General features: G+C 42.3%; 1 protein-coding gene and 1 non-coding gene across 2 annotated transcripts in view; one reads left to right on the forward strand and one right to left on the reverse strand.

Moving 5' to 3' along the window:
* Positions 1 to 9,961, forward strand: part of CCBE1 (collagen and calcium binding EGF domains 1) — a 266,022-nt gene extending 256,061 nt beyond the window's left edge. The window contains exons 8-11 of the mRNA XM_038744031.1: positions 3,612 to 3,751; positions 3,832 to 3,867; positions 4,520 to 4,555; positions 7,889 to 9,961. Coding sequence (XP_038599959.1) covers positions 3,612 to 3,751; positions 3,832 to 3,867; positions 4,520 to 4,555; positions 7,889 to 8,122 — 446 coding nt within the window. The 3' untranslated portion in view covers positions 8,123 to 9,961. The remainder of the gene's footprint in view (positions 1 to 3,611; positions 3,752 to 3,831; positions 3,868 to 4,519; positions 4,556 to 7,888) is intronic.
* A 5,789-nt stretch (positions 9,962 to 15,750) lies between these two features.
* On the reverse strand, positions 15,751 to 15,888 carry LOC119926166. The gene has a single exon (XR_005450067.1). It is a non-coding gene; the product is annotated as a small nucleolar RNA SNORA7 (small nucleolar RNA).
* Between the last annotated feature and the right edge of the window lie 1,135 nt (positions 15,889 to 17,023).

Consider the following 17,023-nt stretch of genomic DNA (forward strand, 5'->3'; position numbering starts at 1 on the left):
AAAATTCCAGTGGAGAGGGATAGGGGAGTTAGAAAATACATTTGTTTGCATACACCACTGGTATATGGTGTATGTATCTGTTGGTGCTTTGAGAAAAAGTAATTGCTGGGGTGCCAACACTGTGTCATACACATGGGAAATTTCAATAGTTGAATAAGCCTTCTTTAGATGGAGGAGATTCACCCATTTATTCCACTGAAGGAAATTAACTGGGGAAAGAGGTAGGATAAGGACATAGAAAATCACTTTAAAAAACAAAAAATTAAAGTTTGTTATTATTACTAGCTGCCCTTCACCACTCAGGGCTTCCTTAAATGGCTTCTGCTTTCTCTTTCCTTCTTTGGTCCTAAGACTGTGGATTTCCAGTAAATTTGGCAGTCCTGAAGACTATAAGCTCCTTGTGAGCACGGACCACATCTACCAACTCTACTGTACTGTACTTTCCCAAGCATATAGCACAGTGCTCTTCCCACAGTAAGCACTCAATAGTAAGCACACAATAAATACTACTGATATATTGTTTAGCCCCAGTCTTCAATCTGCATCACTGACCAAAATGGGAAATTGACTTTCTACTTTCATCTCTCCCCTAGATTATACTTTTTTCCAGCTGCCATTCTTCACATCTGAATCCTGTTGTGAATATGCCTATGATGTACTTTGGTGCTGTCTACAGAGCCTCTTATTTAAGCCTTAGAATTTATCAGTGAACGTCATGTCTTTTCTCACTAATTGACTTCTCCATCTTTCTTTCACCATGCTGTCAACTCTTCTGCTTTATTTTGGCGTGGTGATGGAAGCTTTCTCTGAGATACCAACATATATAATCCAACCCTGACAAGAATCAGCTGATTATAGAACTGAGGAGATAAAAGTGCATTTTAGAATGTCTCCTCCACAAATTTGTTTCCACCTCTTGATTTCTGCCATCTGGTTTCTGACTTGAGCTGTCCGAGGTACTGTAAATGGCCTTTTTCTATCCATTCACTACATCAATAGTTTGTCTCTATCCTTTGTTTAATTCTTTGCCCTGTATCTGCTTTCCCCTTTATTTCTACTGGTTCTTCAGTCTTTGTTCCAATTGCTCTGGCCTAGTTCTATGCTACCCTCAATTCCTTTGGCTGGGACTTGATAAAGATATTTATTAAGCATTTGCTAGGTGCCAAGCATGGGGATTACATCTGGTGTTGATACAAAATAATCAGATCAGACACAGTCCCTGCCCCCATAGAGATCACAGTCTAAGAGGGAGGAAGAACAGCTACTTTATCCCCATTTTAAAGATGAAGAAAGTGATATCCAGAGAGGTTGTGACTTGTGCACCATAACACAGAAGAACTCAGGTCTTCTCCCTCCCAAGCCCATGCTCTTTCCAGAAGGCCACACTGCCTGTTCAAGAAGCTGGAATGCTAAGGCTTTTCCGTAAGCTACACTGGTATTCTTATCTCATGTATGAATCCAGATGATTTAATTTTAAGCTCCAGCAAATGAAGATTCGGGTAATCACAATGAGGCAAAATTGATGCATATTCATGTCAATACCCATCCTCTCCAACATGTTCAGCTCTTGCCCTTAATTGCATATCCAGCTGCCTAATGTAGGGGGAATTCTGCAGACTACATCTTGCTGCTTTAACTAAATAATTTGAATTAAATTTGGGGGATGGCCTTCATCCCAGATGCAGCATAGTAATTAAGAATTGGAACCAGAATTGTGAAATGAACTGACAAGTTTATATATTGAAAAAAAAAAACAAAGAACTTTGGTCTAAGGGTCCTTTGCACTGATGCCATGATAAAGTTATCAGATTCCTAAGTGGAATAAATCAATAAATAATAATAATAATAATAATAATAATTTGTTTTTTCCCAACCCCTGGAGACCAGGATTTAAAGAGGAGGATGAGAAAGGGATACAAGAACTAGGGCAGGATAGTGTGAGTGACAACATGGAGAGAGAGGGAAAGTGGGACTATGGAGAGAGGGTGACATTATTAAGTGATTACTATGTGCTAAGAACTGGGGCAGATACAATAAAAATCAGATCGGACACAGTCTGACCCACATGGGATTTAGATAAGGAAACTGAATTACGGGGCTGTTAAGTAACTTGCCCAAAGTCACATAGCAGGGGAATGGCTGAGCTGGGACTAGATTTATGTTGCCACCTAGTTCAAAAGGTTCTGGAATGTGCCCAAAACTCCCATCGAGGACCAGTGAGTACAGAGCTTAGCACATAGTAAGTGCTTAGCATACCATCATTATTATTTGTGGGGTTTTTGTTGTTGTTTATGGCATTTGTTTTGCGCTTACTATGTGCCAGGCACCGTTCCAAGCGCTGGGGTAGATACAAGGTAATCAGTTTGGATGCAGTCCATGTCCCTCATGAGGCTTAACATCTTAATTCCCATTTTGCAGATGAGATAACTGAGGCACAGAGAAGTGAAGTGACTTGCCATGATCACATACCAGACAAGTGGTGGAGCTGAGACTAGAAGCCAGGTCCCTTTGACTCCCAGGTCCATATGCTCTAGCCACTAGGCCACACTGTGATTGTAGTTCAAGAGGCTCCCGGCTCTGCCACTTGTCTGCCATGTGACCGTGGGCAAGTAACTTCACTTCTGTGGGCCTCAGTTACCTCATCTGTAAAATGGGGATTGGGACTGTGAGCCCCACATGGGACAGGGACTGTGTCCAACTTAATTTGCTTGTATCCACCCCAGCACTAAGTACAGTGTCTGGCACATAGTAAGTGCTTAACAAATGTCGTTATTATTATGATTAATAAAGCTCCTTCATTTCTTTTCTTCTCTTCCTCACTGCCCTGCAACTGCCATCACCACTTCAGTGGAAGGTTTTCCACCCTAAACACATAAGAATCTAATAGGTCTCACTTTGGGCCTTCTGAGAGGTGAGATGGAACCCCAAAAAGCATGATCGTCAAGCTGAGCTTGAGATATCTGGTCACTTTAATTGAACGAGAGGTCTTCTCAGCTAACAGAGATGGAGATGATGTATTCTAGCCTGAAACCTGCTCCATCCTGTCCAGGAAGTAAATGGATAAAAGAAAAGAGTAAAGTAGCATTTTGAGGAATCTTCTCAAAGGGGTTGGCAAGAGGAGTGTTCCAGAAAAGAAGCTCTCAGACACCCTGCTGTATTAGCTTAAGCTGTCTGGCATAGTGGATAGAGCATGGATCTTGAAGTCAGAAGGTCTTGGGTTCTAATCCTGGCTCTGCCACGTCTGCTCTGTGAACTTGGGCAAGTGACTTCACTGCTTTGTTCCTCAGCTACCTCATCTGTAAAATGGGGATTGAGACTGTGAGCCCCACGTGGGACAAGGACTGTGTTCAACCTGATTTGCTTGTATCCATCCCAACACTTAGTACAGTGCCTGGCACATAGTAAACACTCAACAAATGCCGTAATTATTATTATTATTATCTCCTACTCTAGCCTGTAAGTTCATTGTGAACAGGGAACCTGTCTACCAATTCTGTTATATTGTACAGTTACAAGTGCTTAGTACAGTGCTCTGCACACAGTAAGTGCTCAATAAATATAATTGGCTGATCTGTCAGGCTTTTTGATTCATGGCTGTGCTTTGATTGTAGGATCACCTGGACCAAAAGGAAGTCCTGGATTTCCTGGTTCTCCCGGGCCTCCAGGGCAGCCAGGACCCCGCGGATCAATGGGACCCATTGGGCCATCTCCTGATCTGTCCCACATCAAGCAGGGACGAAGAGGCCCCGTGGTCAGTATCCCTCCCCTCTGACCACACCATTCACCACTGCTCCCTTTCAAGTTTTTCAACAGGAGTTCTTTGTCTTCTAGGGTCCTCCAGGGGCTCCAGGAAGGGATGGCTCCAAGGTGAGTTTCACACATCTTTTCTTTTACCTTGCTAGATGTGATTTTTCTTAGTTCTTTTCCAGAACCCTTCCACCTCATTGTTTATTTCTACTAGGAGCTAATTCAACTTCAAACTTCAAACATGCTTAATGGTTCCCGGAACATTTCAGGAAAATGAGCCAAAGAAGGCTCCTGCCCAGGTTGAAGAGATCCTGAAAAAATCCTTCCTGAATCAGAAGGACACAGGCTTCTTTTTCCTGATCATTCAGGAAGTCATAACGGGATGTACTTTTTCATTTAACCATCGCCTTTGGATTGCTCTTTCTGAGTTTCTTGATACGCTGACTCCAGGAATGGGTTAGCAGTTTCACTCTGAGAAGAGTAATTTGACACTAAAAAAAAAAAAACTTTAGAAAGTTTTCAAGTTGGTTCACGGAGCTGCCTGGAAATACTTAGTTTCTTTGGTATGAATTGGTTTGAAATTCTATGGTCTGTGGGGAAATCTGAACAAGAGACATTTGACCCAAACATATGGGTACCAAAAAGTGGTCTCCTGAGATATGGTTCTAGTTTTACATTTGCTTTCAATCACAAGTGTTTAAAAAAGATAAAAATTGAAGAAATATCCATATGTTATAACAACCCACTCCCCTTTTTGATTTTTTTTCCTTAGGGAGAGAGAGGTGCTCCGGGACCAAAAGGGTCTCCTGTAAGTAGTATTAGCAAATTCTCCGTCTCAGTCCTTACTTCACTCTGATGCCTGGATCACCTTTCTAAAAAAAAAAAAAAAAACCCACTGCTCAAGACCCTGCAGTAGTTGCCCATCCACATTAAACTCCTTATCATTGGCTTTGAAACCCTCGATCAGCTCATCCCCCCTTCTCTTACCTCGCTGATTTCCTACTACAACCCAGCCCTCACACTTTTTCTCCTGTAATACCAATCTACTCACTGCATCTCAGTCTCATCTATCTGGCCTTGACACCTTGCTCGCCTCCTCCCTCTGTACTGGAACTCCCTGCACTTCTTTTATGACAGACCACCACTTTCCCAAAAGTGGAAAGTGACCACCACCATTCAAAGACGTATTCAAACCTCATCTCCTCCAAAAGGTCTTCTCGACTGAGCCCTCATTTGCCCTTCTCCCTTCTGTGTCACCTGTGCACTTGGACTTGTACCTTTAAAGCAATTGATGTTCAACTCACCCTCAGCCCCACAACACTTATTACATATCCATACTTTATTTTAATATCTTTCTCCCCCTCTAGATTGAAAACTCCTTGTGGGCAGGAAACATGTCTACCAACTCTGTTGTACAATACTCTTCCAAGAATTTAGTACAGTGCTCTGCACACAGTAAGCTCTCAATAAATATCACTGACTGATTAGCAACTCTGTTTAAACAGTAGAATACAGTGTAAAAAGTTTACAGCGGCCCTCTAATAATGCCTTAAATTTTGTCGAGTGCTTTTTTCCAAAGTTCTCTCTCATCCATTCTCACTTTATCCTCACAAAAGCCCTGTGAAGTAGGAAGAGGCAAGTATGGAGGAACAGAAGTTAAATAACTTGCCCAAGGCCCCACAGCAGGTCACTGTTAAAGATGGGATTAACAACCTAGATTTTCTGACTCTCAGATCCATGCTCTCTAATAATCCAGAAGGACTCAGAACCCCATTATTCTGAATAGAGATTTGTGGCCCTGAAAAGATATACTGAAAGCAATGCAGCATTTTCCCTTAAACTGTGGCTATTCACTAAATGGATTGACCTCTGCAAGAGACACACCAGGTTCCTATCTATGAATCTCCCAGAAAACTGATAGAGTTGAAGCTCTTCCAAAACATGTTGAAGTCTTCCAGCCTGTAAGCTCTTTGTTGATAGGGAACATGTCTACCAACACTGTTATACTGTACTCTTCCAAGCATTTAGTACAGTGCTCCTCACACAGTAAGTGCTCAATAAATAAGATTAAGTCAAACTCTAAATAAGACAATTAGCTCTGATGTTTCTGTTTTCAGACATTCACTGACTGGAATTCATTAAGCACCCAAATGCATGAGTTCCTGAGCTAGATCTTTTTTAAGAAAATTATCTAGTGTCTTTGATCTTAGTATGTAACACAGCTGATAATGATCATAATAAATTTGTTAAGCACTTACTATGTGACAAGCACTGTATTAAGTTCTGGGGTAGGTAAAAGATATTCAGATTGGGGACAGTCCTTGTCCCACAAGAGGCTCTTGGTTTAAGTAGGAGAGAACAATTAGTTAATCCCCATTTTACAGATGAGAAAACTGAGGCACAAGTTCTGATTTGCCCAAGGTCATATGTCAGGCAAATAGCAGAGATAGGATTTGTTTTTTGTTTGTTTCATTTTTTTTTTATTTTAATGGTATTTGTTAAGTGCTTGCTACATGCCAAGCACTGAATTAAGCACTGGGGTAGATACCAGCTAATAAGTGGAACACAGTCCATGTCCCACATGGGGCTCACAGTCTTAACCCCCATTTTACAGATGAGGTAGCTGAGGCACAGAGAAGTTAAGTGACGTGCCCAAGGTCACACAGCAGACAGGTGGCGGGGCCAGGATTAGAGCCCAGGCCCTCCGACTCACCCACCCATGTTTTTTCCACTAGGCCACCCTTCTCCGTATTGATGGGGGAAATGACAGAAAAGAATTAAACCAAAATCGGCTGTGCAAATGTTAAACAGAACTAAGTCCATGTTCTCTGTTGGAAATAGTTAACTCCTAAAGGACAAGGATCATCCTATTTAACTTGCTTTCAGCTGCACTGGTGATTCAATAAGTGATGATATGATTAATATTGCATTTACATTAGAGACCAATGCCCCCCCCCCCCCCATTTTCTGATTGTGTCAGCTATATGAGGAAGAAGGTCTCAAACTGAAAGTCTTTGCAAGTCACCCATTTTCTATTTTCTTTTCCAAAGAGAATTCCTTCAGAGATTTCCCATTTTTTCCCAAAATAGCTCAGTTCTCTTGTGGATTTCACAATTTAACTTTTTCCTGGCTACAAAAAAGTCACACTTTCAATTTAAATGATTAAAGTTGTAAATTATTAGCAATTGTTTTAATACTGTGTTTACTATCAGTAGCACTATTCAATACTTTGATCCCTATGAAATCTCTTTCCAGTTAATTTTATCAGCTACCTCTCCAAGCCCCTGCTAAAAACAAATTTATTCCACTCTTAATTGGGGATGCCAGATTTCAGATATGAGAATACAGGATACCTGGTGTAATTTGGCTTTCCCCTCTCTCTCTTCTCCTTGGCAGAGATAGAGATTAAATGATTCGTTTATAATAAGACTTTCTTGGGAAATGGAACAATCCATCAGTGGTATTTATTGAGCACCTACTGTGTGCAGAGTACTGTGCTAAACATTTGGGACAGTACAACAGAGTTGGTAGACACATTCCCTGCCCACAACAAGCTTACAGTCTAGAGGACAAGTCTACAGTGAAATGAAGTGTACCTGTTTGGGGTTTTTTTGCTTTTGTTTTTATGGTATTTGTTAAGTGCTTACTATATGTCAAAAACTGTTCTTAAGCGCTGGGGTAGGTTCAGATTAATTAGGTCAGACACAGTCACTGTCCCCCATGGGGCCTAAAGTCTAAGTAGGAGGGAGAAATGGTATTAAATCCCCATTTTACAGTGAGAAAACTGAGATTTAGAGGAGTTAAGTGACTTGCCCAAGGTCACACAGCAAGCAAGTAGCAGAGCCGGGATTAGAACCCGGGTCCTTCTAACTCTCAGGCCCATGCTCTTTCTGCTAGGCCAAGGTGCTTCTCATACATGGAGACCCCATTCCTACCTGCCTCATTAAGTTACCAAAGGCTACAGTGACTTGGGGAAGCCCCTGCTAAAGCTGTTATCCACAGAATTTCAGTTCCCTTAGCTAATTTCAGCATATTTTCCCCCATCAAGTTAACAGCTACTGAGCTACAGTGCATTTTCCTGAGCCGTCCGCTGGGGTTAAGGCCGCTTTTTTCTGGCACTGACTCTTGCTGACATCTGCAGGGTCCCCCAGGCTCCTTTGACTTCCTGCTGCTGATGATGGCTGACATCAGAAATGACATCGCCGAGCTGCAGGAGAAGGTGTTTGGACACAGGACTCACTCATCAGCAGAGGAGTTCCCATTGCCCCAGGAATTTTCCAACTATCCTGAAACTATAGACTTTGGCTCTGGAGAGGATTACCAGAAAAGTGCTGCCACAAAAGACTCAAGCGCACACAAAGACTTCTATCCATAGCGAGGCCTAGGAACTTACTTTAAAAGAGGGGGCGGGGGTTGGGGAAAGGTTTCCATTCTAAAATTGAACATTGTAAAAAAGTGCACTGGTAATAGGATGAAAAAAATAGATGTTTATTTTCTCCATTTTGTTCGTGCTTTGTCCTCTTTCCCTTCTCCCTAAATGCTGTGTTTTCAGAGCCGTGCACTAAATGCAGTGGAGAGGGAATCAGCTACCTTGGGTGTCTCCCAGCTTGAGCCAACCAGATTTCTATGTATGGAAACTTCAGTTGACTGTCTCAAAAGAAATACATTAAATCCTTAGAGATGTGACCTGTTATGTTAGAGCCAAGGTGAATGTCAAAAGTCATTAAGAGAAAAAAGCTAGGAGACATCCAGGAAAATGCCAAAATGATTCCCTCAAAAAGAATTTTCTCAAAAATATTATGCTAGAGTGTCAGAGTAAAAGTCAGGTCCCTTCACTGAAGGGGGAGAAAAAAGTCTGGGCTTTTGGGATGATGGGGAGTGAGAATCTGGGTAATGTAAGAAAAGGGAACGCATTGCAAACCATATTTACTTCTGAACATGATGCAGTTTAGGAGACAGCAGTAACTGTGGTCAGGAATCAGCATCAAATGGTGAGACAGGAAGAACTACTGTAAGGTACTAAAATGCAAAGTGGTCCACTGGCATCGAAGCAGTGCTCAACATATCACCCTCTCATTGGGCCAGATGTGTGAGGAGAATGGACAGCATCAAGACCCCCATACAATTGTCGGGTGGTGAGCTGAAGTGAAGTGCCTATAAATGAGGAAATAAGCATTTTAAAGATGAATAAAAACATCAGAGGTTGACACAGCTGGGAGACAGCAGGAAACACACATTTAGAAATAGAGGACTCTTAAATGAGCTGCAAGAAAATGGGATGTGAAGAGGCATAAACAGAAATGCCACCAGGCATTATGGGTAGAAATAATGCAGCGTAGGAGATCTCCTCTACATGCACAGGGTATAGATTATTAGGTATCCATTGAACTTATCAGTACAACTATAAATGCTGCTAAAAGTTCACCAACAGTAGCATCAACTTTGAGCCCCAAATGATGGGCATATGCACACATTCATGGCAGTTATATTGAAATTCACCTAAAATGGTTATGTTTTACAAAAGGATTTTTGAGTCATGGTCAGATGTTTGTACATCTCCTTCGATAACTGCATCTTGTTCATCATTCAGTCATTGGAGAGTAACTGTGACTCTTGAAGAAGCATGGTTCTGCTCTAGAAGAAGGACACTCATTGGGTTCTTTGGCCAAGGAGTTATTGATCTGAGGAAAGTAGGTCTAGAAACTGGCCAAAGCCAATGAACAGGAAGATTTCCTTATCAGCAAACTGAATCAGTTACCTCTGCAAATTAGCACTTCTGAAAGCTCTCCTCTTGTCTGCATAAATGGGAGAAAAATCAGCAGGGAGATGTCTTTTTTTGGTCAGCGAGCTGAGTGTAAGCTGCCTCTGTAAAGAGTTCTCTCCCCTTTAGTTGTCAGGTTTGGGCTACAGCTTCTACCCCGGGAAGGTGTCACCTTTCTTTGATTCTTGTTCCTTTTTCAGCCGTCATGGTATTGACGGAAAAGAGGTGGTTCCGAATGGTACAGTCCTGGGAACAATCCCATAGCATCCACAGCAGGAGCCTGTGAGGGATGTCAGGAGTGAATTCATTCAGGCACCCTTGGACCTACTCTGCCATTCCACCTTTCTGAATATCCTTTCTGCTTCTTTCTTTGTTTCAGTCAGCGCAAGAGAAGCAGCATGGCATAGAGGATAGAGCCCAGGCCTGGGAATCAGAAGGTCATGGGTTCTAAGCCTGGCTCCACCCCTGCTGTGTGACCTTGGGCAAGTCACTTCACTTCTCTGTGCCTCAGTTACCTCAATCAGCAAAATGGGGATTTAGAGTGTGACCCCCAAATGGGACAGGAAATGTACCCATCCCGATTTGCTTGTATCCACCCCAGTGCTTAGTGCAGTGCCTGGCACATAGTAAGTGCTTAACAAATACCATAATTATCATTAATTATTAAGACTTTGCCTGTCAACTTGATTCCCTTGTTAATGTGAGGCTGCACCCTAATCTTTCACCATACTACTTGTCATTCCCACTACTGCAAATGGTTACGTGCCTTACTCCACTCCACGCATTCACTTGCATCTGTTCAATCAAGTGCATTTATTGAGTACGTACCATGTGCAGAGCACTGTTCTAAACACTTGGGAAAGTACAGAGTTAGTAGAAATGTTCTCTGACCATAAGAAGGAGTTCAGTCTAAAGAGGAATTTGTAGAGCCCTCAGTGGCCGGCATCTTTATGGCTGGTAGTCATTTGACCTTGACATTTGTATTAATGTGTAATTTTTGATATTCACCAACTTAGTCATGTAAAAGGAAAAGCTACCATTTCCCATTAGAGTGTAGCACCTTTGAGGGCAGGAAATGTATACTTTGATTGAAGTCTCCCAGGCACCTACCATATTAGGAGGTGCTCAATAAATACCACCAATGAACTGATTATGGGAGAGTTTTAAAACAATTAAAACAACACCTCTCCATCCCTTGCAAAAAGAAATATGACAATCAGAGTCCATCATCAACAGCAGACAAGTGGCGGAGCCAGAATTAAAACCCAGGTCCTTCTTACCCCCAGTCCCATGCTCAAGCAAAGCTGCTTCTCCAAACAGGTTCTCTATACAGGTCTTAACCCAGGGCTTCTTACCCAGGGATAGCTCCAAACCAGACTTTTTTTACAGAGCTCAGGAAGAAAAGAATATTATTTTTGAATAAGTTACTTGGACAGAATTTCTTAATTGGCCTTAATGGAATTCCCAAAACCTGTCTCCCTTCCAGTGACTCTCCCATACTCCCTAGGCCTCGTTGATTCATGACTGCACAACCTGCCAACTCTTGCTTTCAGACAAAGCAGCTGCTGATTTCCTTGGGGAATATATTTAATGTTTTGCTTGTTGTGGAGCGTGGTATTTAAAGGGTGTGGATGGATGAATGCAGAAGCAAACTATGCACAAACTATTTGAAAAAGTATTAGATCTGCCTTTGATTTCCCCAAAATAAGGAATGGCATTGCTTTTCTCATATCTACAAATCATGTGCTATTGGAAATGTATTCTTTTCTGTTATCCCATAATGGGTAAAGAAAAGGTTAATATATTCAAAGAATATAAACTTAACTGAGTCTTCTTTAGCTAATGTTGTGTGGACAACTGTAGAAAAACTCAGTTCTCCTTATTTTGGGGTGGTGGGGAGTGGGAATCTCAACCTGCCGGTTCAGGTTATTATACTATGCAGAATTGTTATTGCAAAGCCTGCTAAAACACAGGTTACAGGCCTGGATGCTAAATGCGCAATGTTAAACACCCAAATTAGATTTTTTTAAGAGGCCATGTGATACAGAATAGGTCATTTGCTTAACCTCCAAACCATGTTCTAGCTTGAAATCAAGCTTCTGTATATGTAAAAACATTAATGGTGCCCTAAACCCTGTTTAAAATTGCTTTGGTCTGAATGGTGTACTTTCACTAAATCACACTGTCTATTTTAAGGTAAGAAATTGAAAGAATAAAAACCTTTACAATCAACTTACTGAAGCAGTGGAGATAATCTAGATGTCAAGTACTCTATACTCACATAATCCAGATTCAAAGTGCTTGAATTTAGACTTAAGTTCAAAGACATCTTCCTTAAAGGGAAATAGAATATGAAAAGTCCCTAGGACTGACATAATCTTGCTGAAATGCTATTCTATCACATAGCTAATTTTACTGTAAAGGAATATTACTAAGTCTGAAAAGATTAGTCATTTTATTAACATGGGCAGTAAAGAATAATGTAATGAATCCATCAGCAGGAATGTTTCATAATGAGAAAACAAAAATTTCCAGTTTTAAAAAACATTGGATGATGGCATTGATAAAGATCAGTATAATATTTATATTGTCTCTAGGTTTTACTTTCCAATCAAGTAAAACCGCTTCTTAGGAAAAAGTTATATGCAACCACGAAAGTCCTAAATTTGGAAAAAAAATCTTACAAGTGGTGTCCTACTCCTCCATGATTTGCAAAGTTGTCAAATGAAAGTCCCCAGGGGTTGTACTTGCATAAAGCATCTGTTTTTATTTGCCAAGTGATGCACAAGCTTTGTTATATTTCTCCTTGTTTGTAATTTGCATATAAAACTCTAGAGCTGATATTCAGAAGTTATGAATGTGATCATTATAAAACATTTGAATATTATGTATTGCTTAATAACAAATATATTTTTTTATGGTTGTGTGGTCGTATTTTGTTACAAACTCAGTTCCCATAGAACAGCCAAGTTTTGGCAGAATAAATAAGGAAACAGGGAGTGAAAGAAGATGGATATTACTTACCAGCAAGAACAAAATGGATATCCCACATCCTACTTGTTTGCCTCTTGGATTCTCAGTGTGCTTATAGCCCTTTAACTCCCAACATTATGGTTTTAGTGAGCTGTGGTATTTATTGAAGGCATACTCTGTGCCAAGCACTTTGATAAGCACTGAAGTAGCTAGAATAATAATGATGGCATTTATAAAGCGCTTACTATGTGCAAAGCACAGTTCTAAGCAATGGGGTGGTTACAAGGTGATCAGGTTGTCCCACAGGGGGCTCACAGTCTTAATCCCCATTCTATAGATGAGGTAACTGAGGCACAGAGAAGTGAAGTGGCTTGCCCAAAGTCACACAGCTGACAATTGGCAGAGCCAGGATTTGGACCCCTGATCTCTGACTCCAAAGCCCGTGCCCTTAGAGAAGCAGCATGGCTCAAAGGAAAGAGCCTGGGCTTGGGAGTCAGAGGTCATAGGTTCAAATCCCAGCTCCACCAATTGTCAGCTGTGTGACTTTGGGCAAGTCACTTAACTTCTCTGTGCCTCAGTTCCCTTATCTGTAAAATGGGGATGAAGACTGTGAGCCCCATGTGGGACAATCTGATCACCTTCTAAGCTCCCCAACGCTTAGAACAGTGCTTTGCACATAGTAAGCGCTTAACAAATGCCATCATCATCATCATCAGGTACCATCTCTGTCCCATAGGGACAGCAGGTATCATCCCTAATTTATAGATGAGGAAACTGATGCTAAAAGAGATCATGTAACTACCCAAAGATCACGTAACAGACTAATGGCAAAATTGAGCCTAGAACCAGGTATCTTAACCCATGTCCATGCTCTTTCCATGCGGTAAGGGGCTGGAAACTTCATTGTTCCAGAAGGTAAGCAAAACGTGTACCAACTATTCAGGTTTCAAAGAGCCATACAATTTATGACTGTCACATGACCTGATAAGAGCCTGGTGCAATTTACAACAGCACTACAGTGTGGCTGCTTTATATCAATAGCTGCTGCTGCTAGCAGGGGTGGAGTTGGGAGTGTTGGGGTCGGAGGGTGGGGGCAGTGGTGGAAATGGGCAAGCACTGTTCAAATGAGCCAAAACTGGTGGTGCCCCTTCCAGTTGCCCAGATCTGCTTCCTTCCACCTGCTCTGCTCAGCGGGGCTACTCTTTACTTCCTCAAAAATCTCCAGTGGCTACCAATCAATTTGCTCATCAGGCAGAAACTCCTCACCCTGGGCTTCAAGGCTGTCCATCACCTCGCCCCCTCCTACCTCACCTTCCTTCTCTCCTTCTACAGCCCACCCCGCACTCTCCGCTCCTCTGCCAGTAATCTCCTCACCGTACCTCGTTCTCGCCTGTACCGCCATCGACCCCCGGCCCATGTCATCCCCCGGGCCTGGAATGCCCTCCCTCTACCCATCTGCCAAGCTAGCTCTCTTCCTCCCTTCAAAGCCCTACTGAGAGCTCACCTACTCCAGGAGGCCTTCCCAGACTGAGCCCCTTCCTTCCTCTCCCCCTCGTCCCCCTCTCCATCCCCCACATCTTACCTCCTTCCCTTCCCCACAGCACCTATATATGTATATATGTTTGTACATATATGTTACTCTATTTATTTATTTATTTATTTTACTTGTACATATCTATTCTATTTATTTTATTTTGTTAGTATGTTTGGTTTTGTTCTCTGTCTCCCCCTTTTAGACTGTGAGCCCACTGTTGGGTAGGGACTGTCTCTATATGTTGCCAACTTGTACTTCCCAAGCGCTTAGTACAGTGTTCTGCACACAGTAAGCACTCAATAAATATGATTGATGATGATGATGATGACTCCTCTTGCCCTCCCTCCACCACCCACCCCCAGCAGCAAATCTGCTGCTGCTGCTCTGGCACTGTGTGTCTTAGTGACATTGAGTGTTATAGGGTGTTTGAGGAGGAGGGATTTGGTGAGCTTGGCCACCTCCCTTAGCCAGAAGCCCTGCTCGAGTTATATTTAGCTCTGGAAAGAGCCTGATATGGCTTTAGAGCCTTAGCTTTCAGGCCCTTACTCTAGACCTTGCTGTTTTCAATAAAATCAAGGCTAAGGAGTAAGCCCATCTGCATGAAATGCACTGCCAAGCAAAGGGGTGACTTCTAGATTGTGTAGTGATGTCTGTCTTCCTTCTTCTAGACTGTGAGCCCATTGTTGGGTAGGGATTGTCTCTATTTGTTCCTGAATTGGACTTTCCAAGTGCTTAGTATGGTGCTATACACACAGTAAGTGCTCAATAAATATGATTGAATGAATGAATGAACAATACTATAAAAAGGGATGATATCTAGGCAAGCAGCATGGTGTAGTGATAGAGCACAGGCCTGGGAGTCAGAAGGTCATGGGTTCTAATTCTGGCATGGCCACTTGTTTGCTGTGAGACCTTGGGCAAGTCACTTTACTTTTCTGGGCCTCAGTTACCTCATCTGTAAAATAGGGATTGAAACTGTGAGCCCCACATGGTTCAGGGACTGTGTCTAACTCGATTTGCTTGTATCCACTCCAGCACTTAGTACAGTGCCTGGCACATAGTAAGTGCTTAACAAATACTATCATTATTATTATTTTATTATTGACAGGCATTGTGAGACTCCACAGGAAACCTAAATGACACTGAAACATACCCTACACCCCTAGAACCATATTCCATATGCAGTATTGAAGGTTTGTCATCATTAACAGTTTTTGGTGGTCCTGTTAATGTGGAGCTTTGTACGAAGTGGGCAATTGAAGCCAAACTTAGCTGGCATTGAATCAACACATAATTACTGAGGACAAATTGCATATCTGACATTATGCTAGGGATTGTTCAAAATCTTAACTACAGACATCGAATCCCAGATCACTAAAGGCTTAGGGTATAGACCCATAGGCAACCCTGAGAAGAAACATGTTATCAGGTAAGGGCATATAAACATGACAACACAAGATGCCTAGCACCAGGTAAGCTTGGAACCATGTAGAGCAGGTTAAACATAGAGGTCTTGTCTTGTTCTATGCTGTCGAGTCATTTCTGACCCATAGTGACACCACAGCTCCCCCAGAACGCCCTGCTTTCCATCTGCAATCGTTCTGGTAGTGTATCCATAGAGTTTTCTTGCTAAAACTACAGAAGTTGTTTACCATTGCCCCTTCCTTGCAGTAAACTTGAGTCTCAGCGCTCAACTCTCTCCCATGCTGCTGCTGCCCAGCACAGGTGAGTTTTGACTTGTAGCAGATTGCCTTCCACTCCCTAGCCACTGGCCAAGATAGGAATGGAATGGTTAGGCCTCTGCTTGATTCTCCCTCTTGTAGCCAGGACTGGTAGAGTGCTGGAAACTCTCCAGGTGCAACCCTGAGAGGGGAAAAATAGCAGTAGGGCTTGGCTAAATTAAATGAAGAATTAACTGACTCTGCAGACACAAGCCAATGCCAACCTTGGCTGGAGGTAGTGGTGGGTACTTGCAGCTCCACAACAGTAGTTGGCTTTATGTATTTGGGGTTAAGGGCAAAACACACTCACTCAATAACCATTAGATGGTAAGATTCTTGAGAGTAGGGATCATGTCTACCCACTTTATTGTATTTTATTGTAGAGAAGATGACCTCCTGGAAAGAGCTTGGACCGGGTTGGGAGAGGACTTGGGTTCTACTCCAAGCTCTGCCATTTACCTGCTGTGTGATTCTGGGCAAGCCACTTAACTTCTCTGAGCCTCAGTTCCCTCATCTGAAAATGGTGATTCATTCCCTGTTCTCACCCCTACTTAGACTGTGAGTCCATGTGGGACTTGGTTATCCTGTAAAGCTGCATGGCTCTGTGGAAAGAGCACAGGCTTTGGAGTCGGAGGTTGTGGGTTCAAATCCTGGCTCCGCCACTTGTCAGCTGTGTGACTTTGGGCAAGCCACTTAACTTATCTGTGCCTCAGTTACCTCATCTGGAAAACGGGGATGAAGACTGTGAGCCTCCCGTGGGACAACCTGATCATCTTGTAACCTCCTCAGAACTTAGAACAGTGCTTTGTACATAGTAAGTGCTTAATAAATGCCATTATTATTATAACTACCAACTGATTGAGCAATCATCAATATCGAACACCTACTGAGTACAGAGCACTGTGCTAAACACTTGAGAGAGTATATCAGTTTTGGTAGATATGTTCCTTGTCCATTAAGAGCATACAGTTTAGAAGGGGATACGGATATCAATATAAATATATAAATTACAGATATGTATTTAAGTGCTGTGATACTGAGGGAGGGATGAATTAAGGGTGCAAATCCAAGTGCAAGGATGACAGAGAAGGGAGTGGGGAAAGATGGAATGAGGGCTTAGACAGGGAAGTCATCTTGGAGGAGATGTGCTTTTAAGAAGTCTTTGAAGGTGGGGAGAGTGATCATCTGTCAGATATGAAGAAGAGGGGAGTTCTAGGACAAAGGCAGGTTGTGAGTGAGAGCTTGGTAGAGAGATCAGATTGAACTACAGTGAAAATAGGTTGGCAC

Source organism: Tachyglossus aculeatus, chromosome 3 (genome assembly GCF_015852505.1).
Source record: "Tachyglossus aculeatus isolate mTacAcu1 chromosome 3, mTacAcu1.pri, whole genome shotgun sequence".
Lineage (NCBI taxonomy): Eukaryota > Metazoa > Chordata > Mammalia > Monotremata > Tachyglossidae > Tachyglossus > Tachyglossus aculeatus.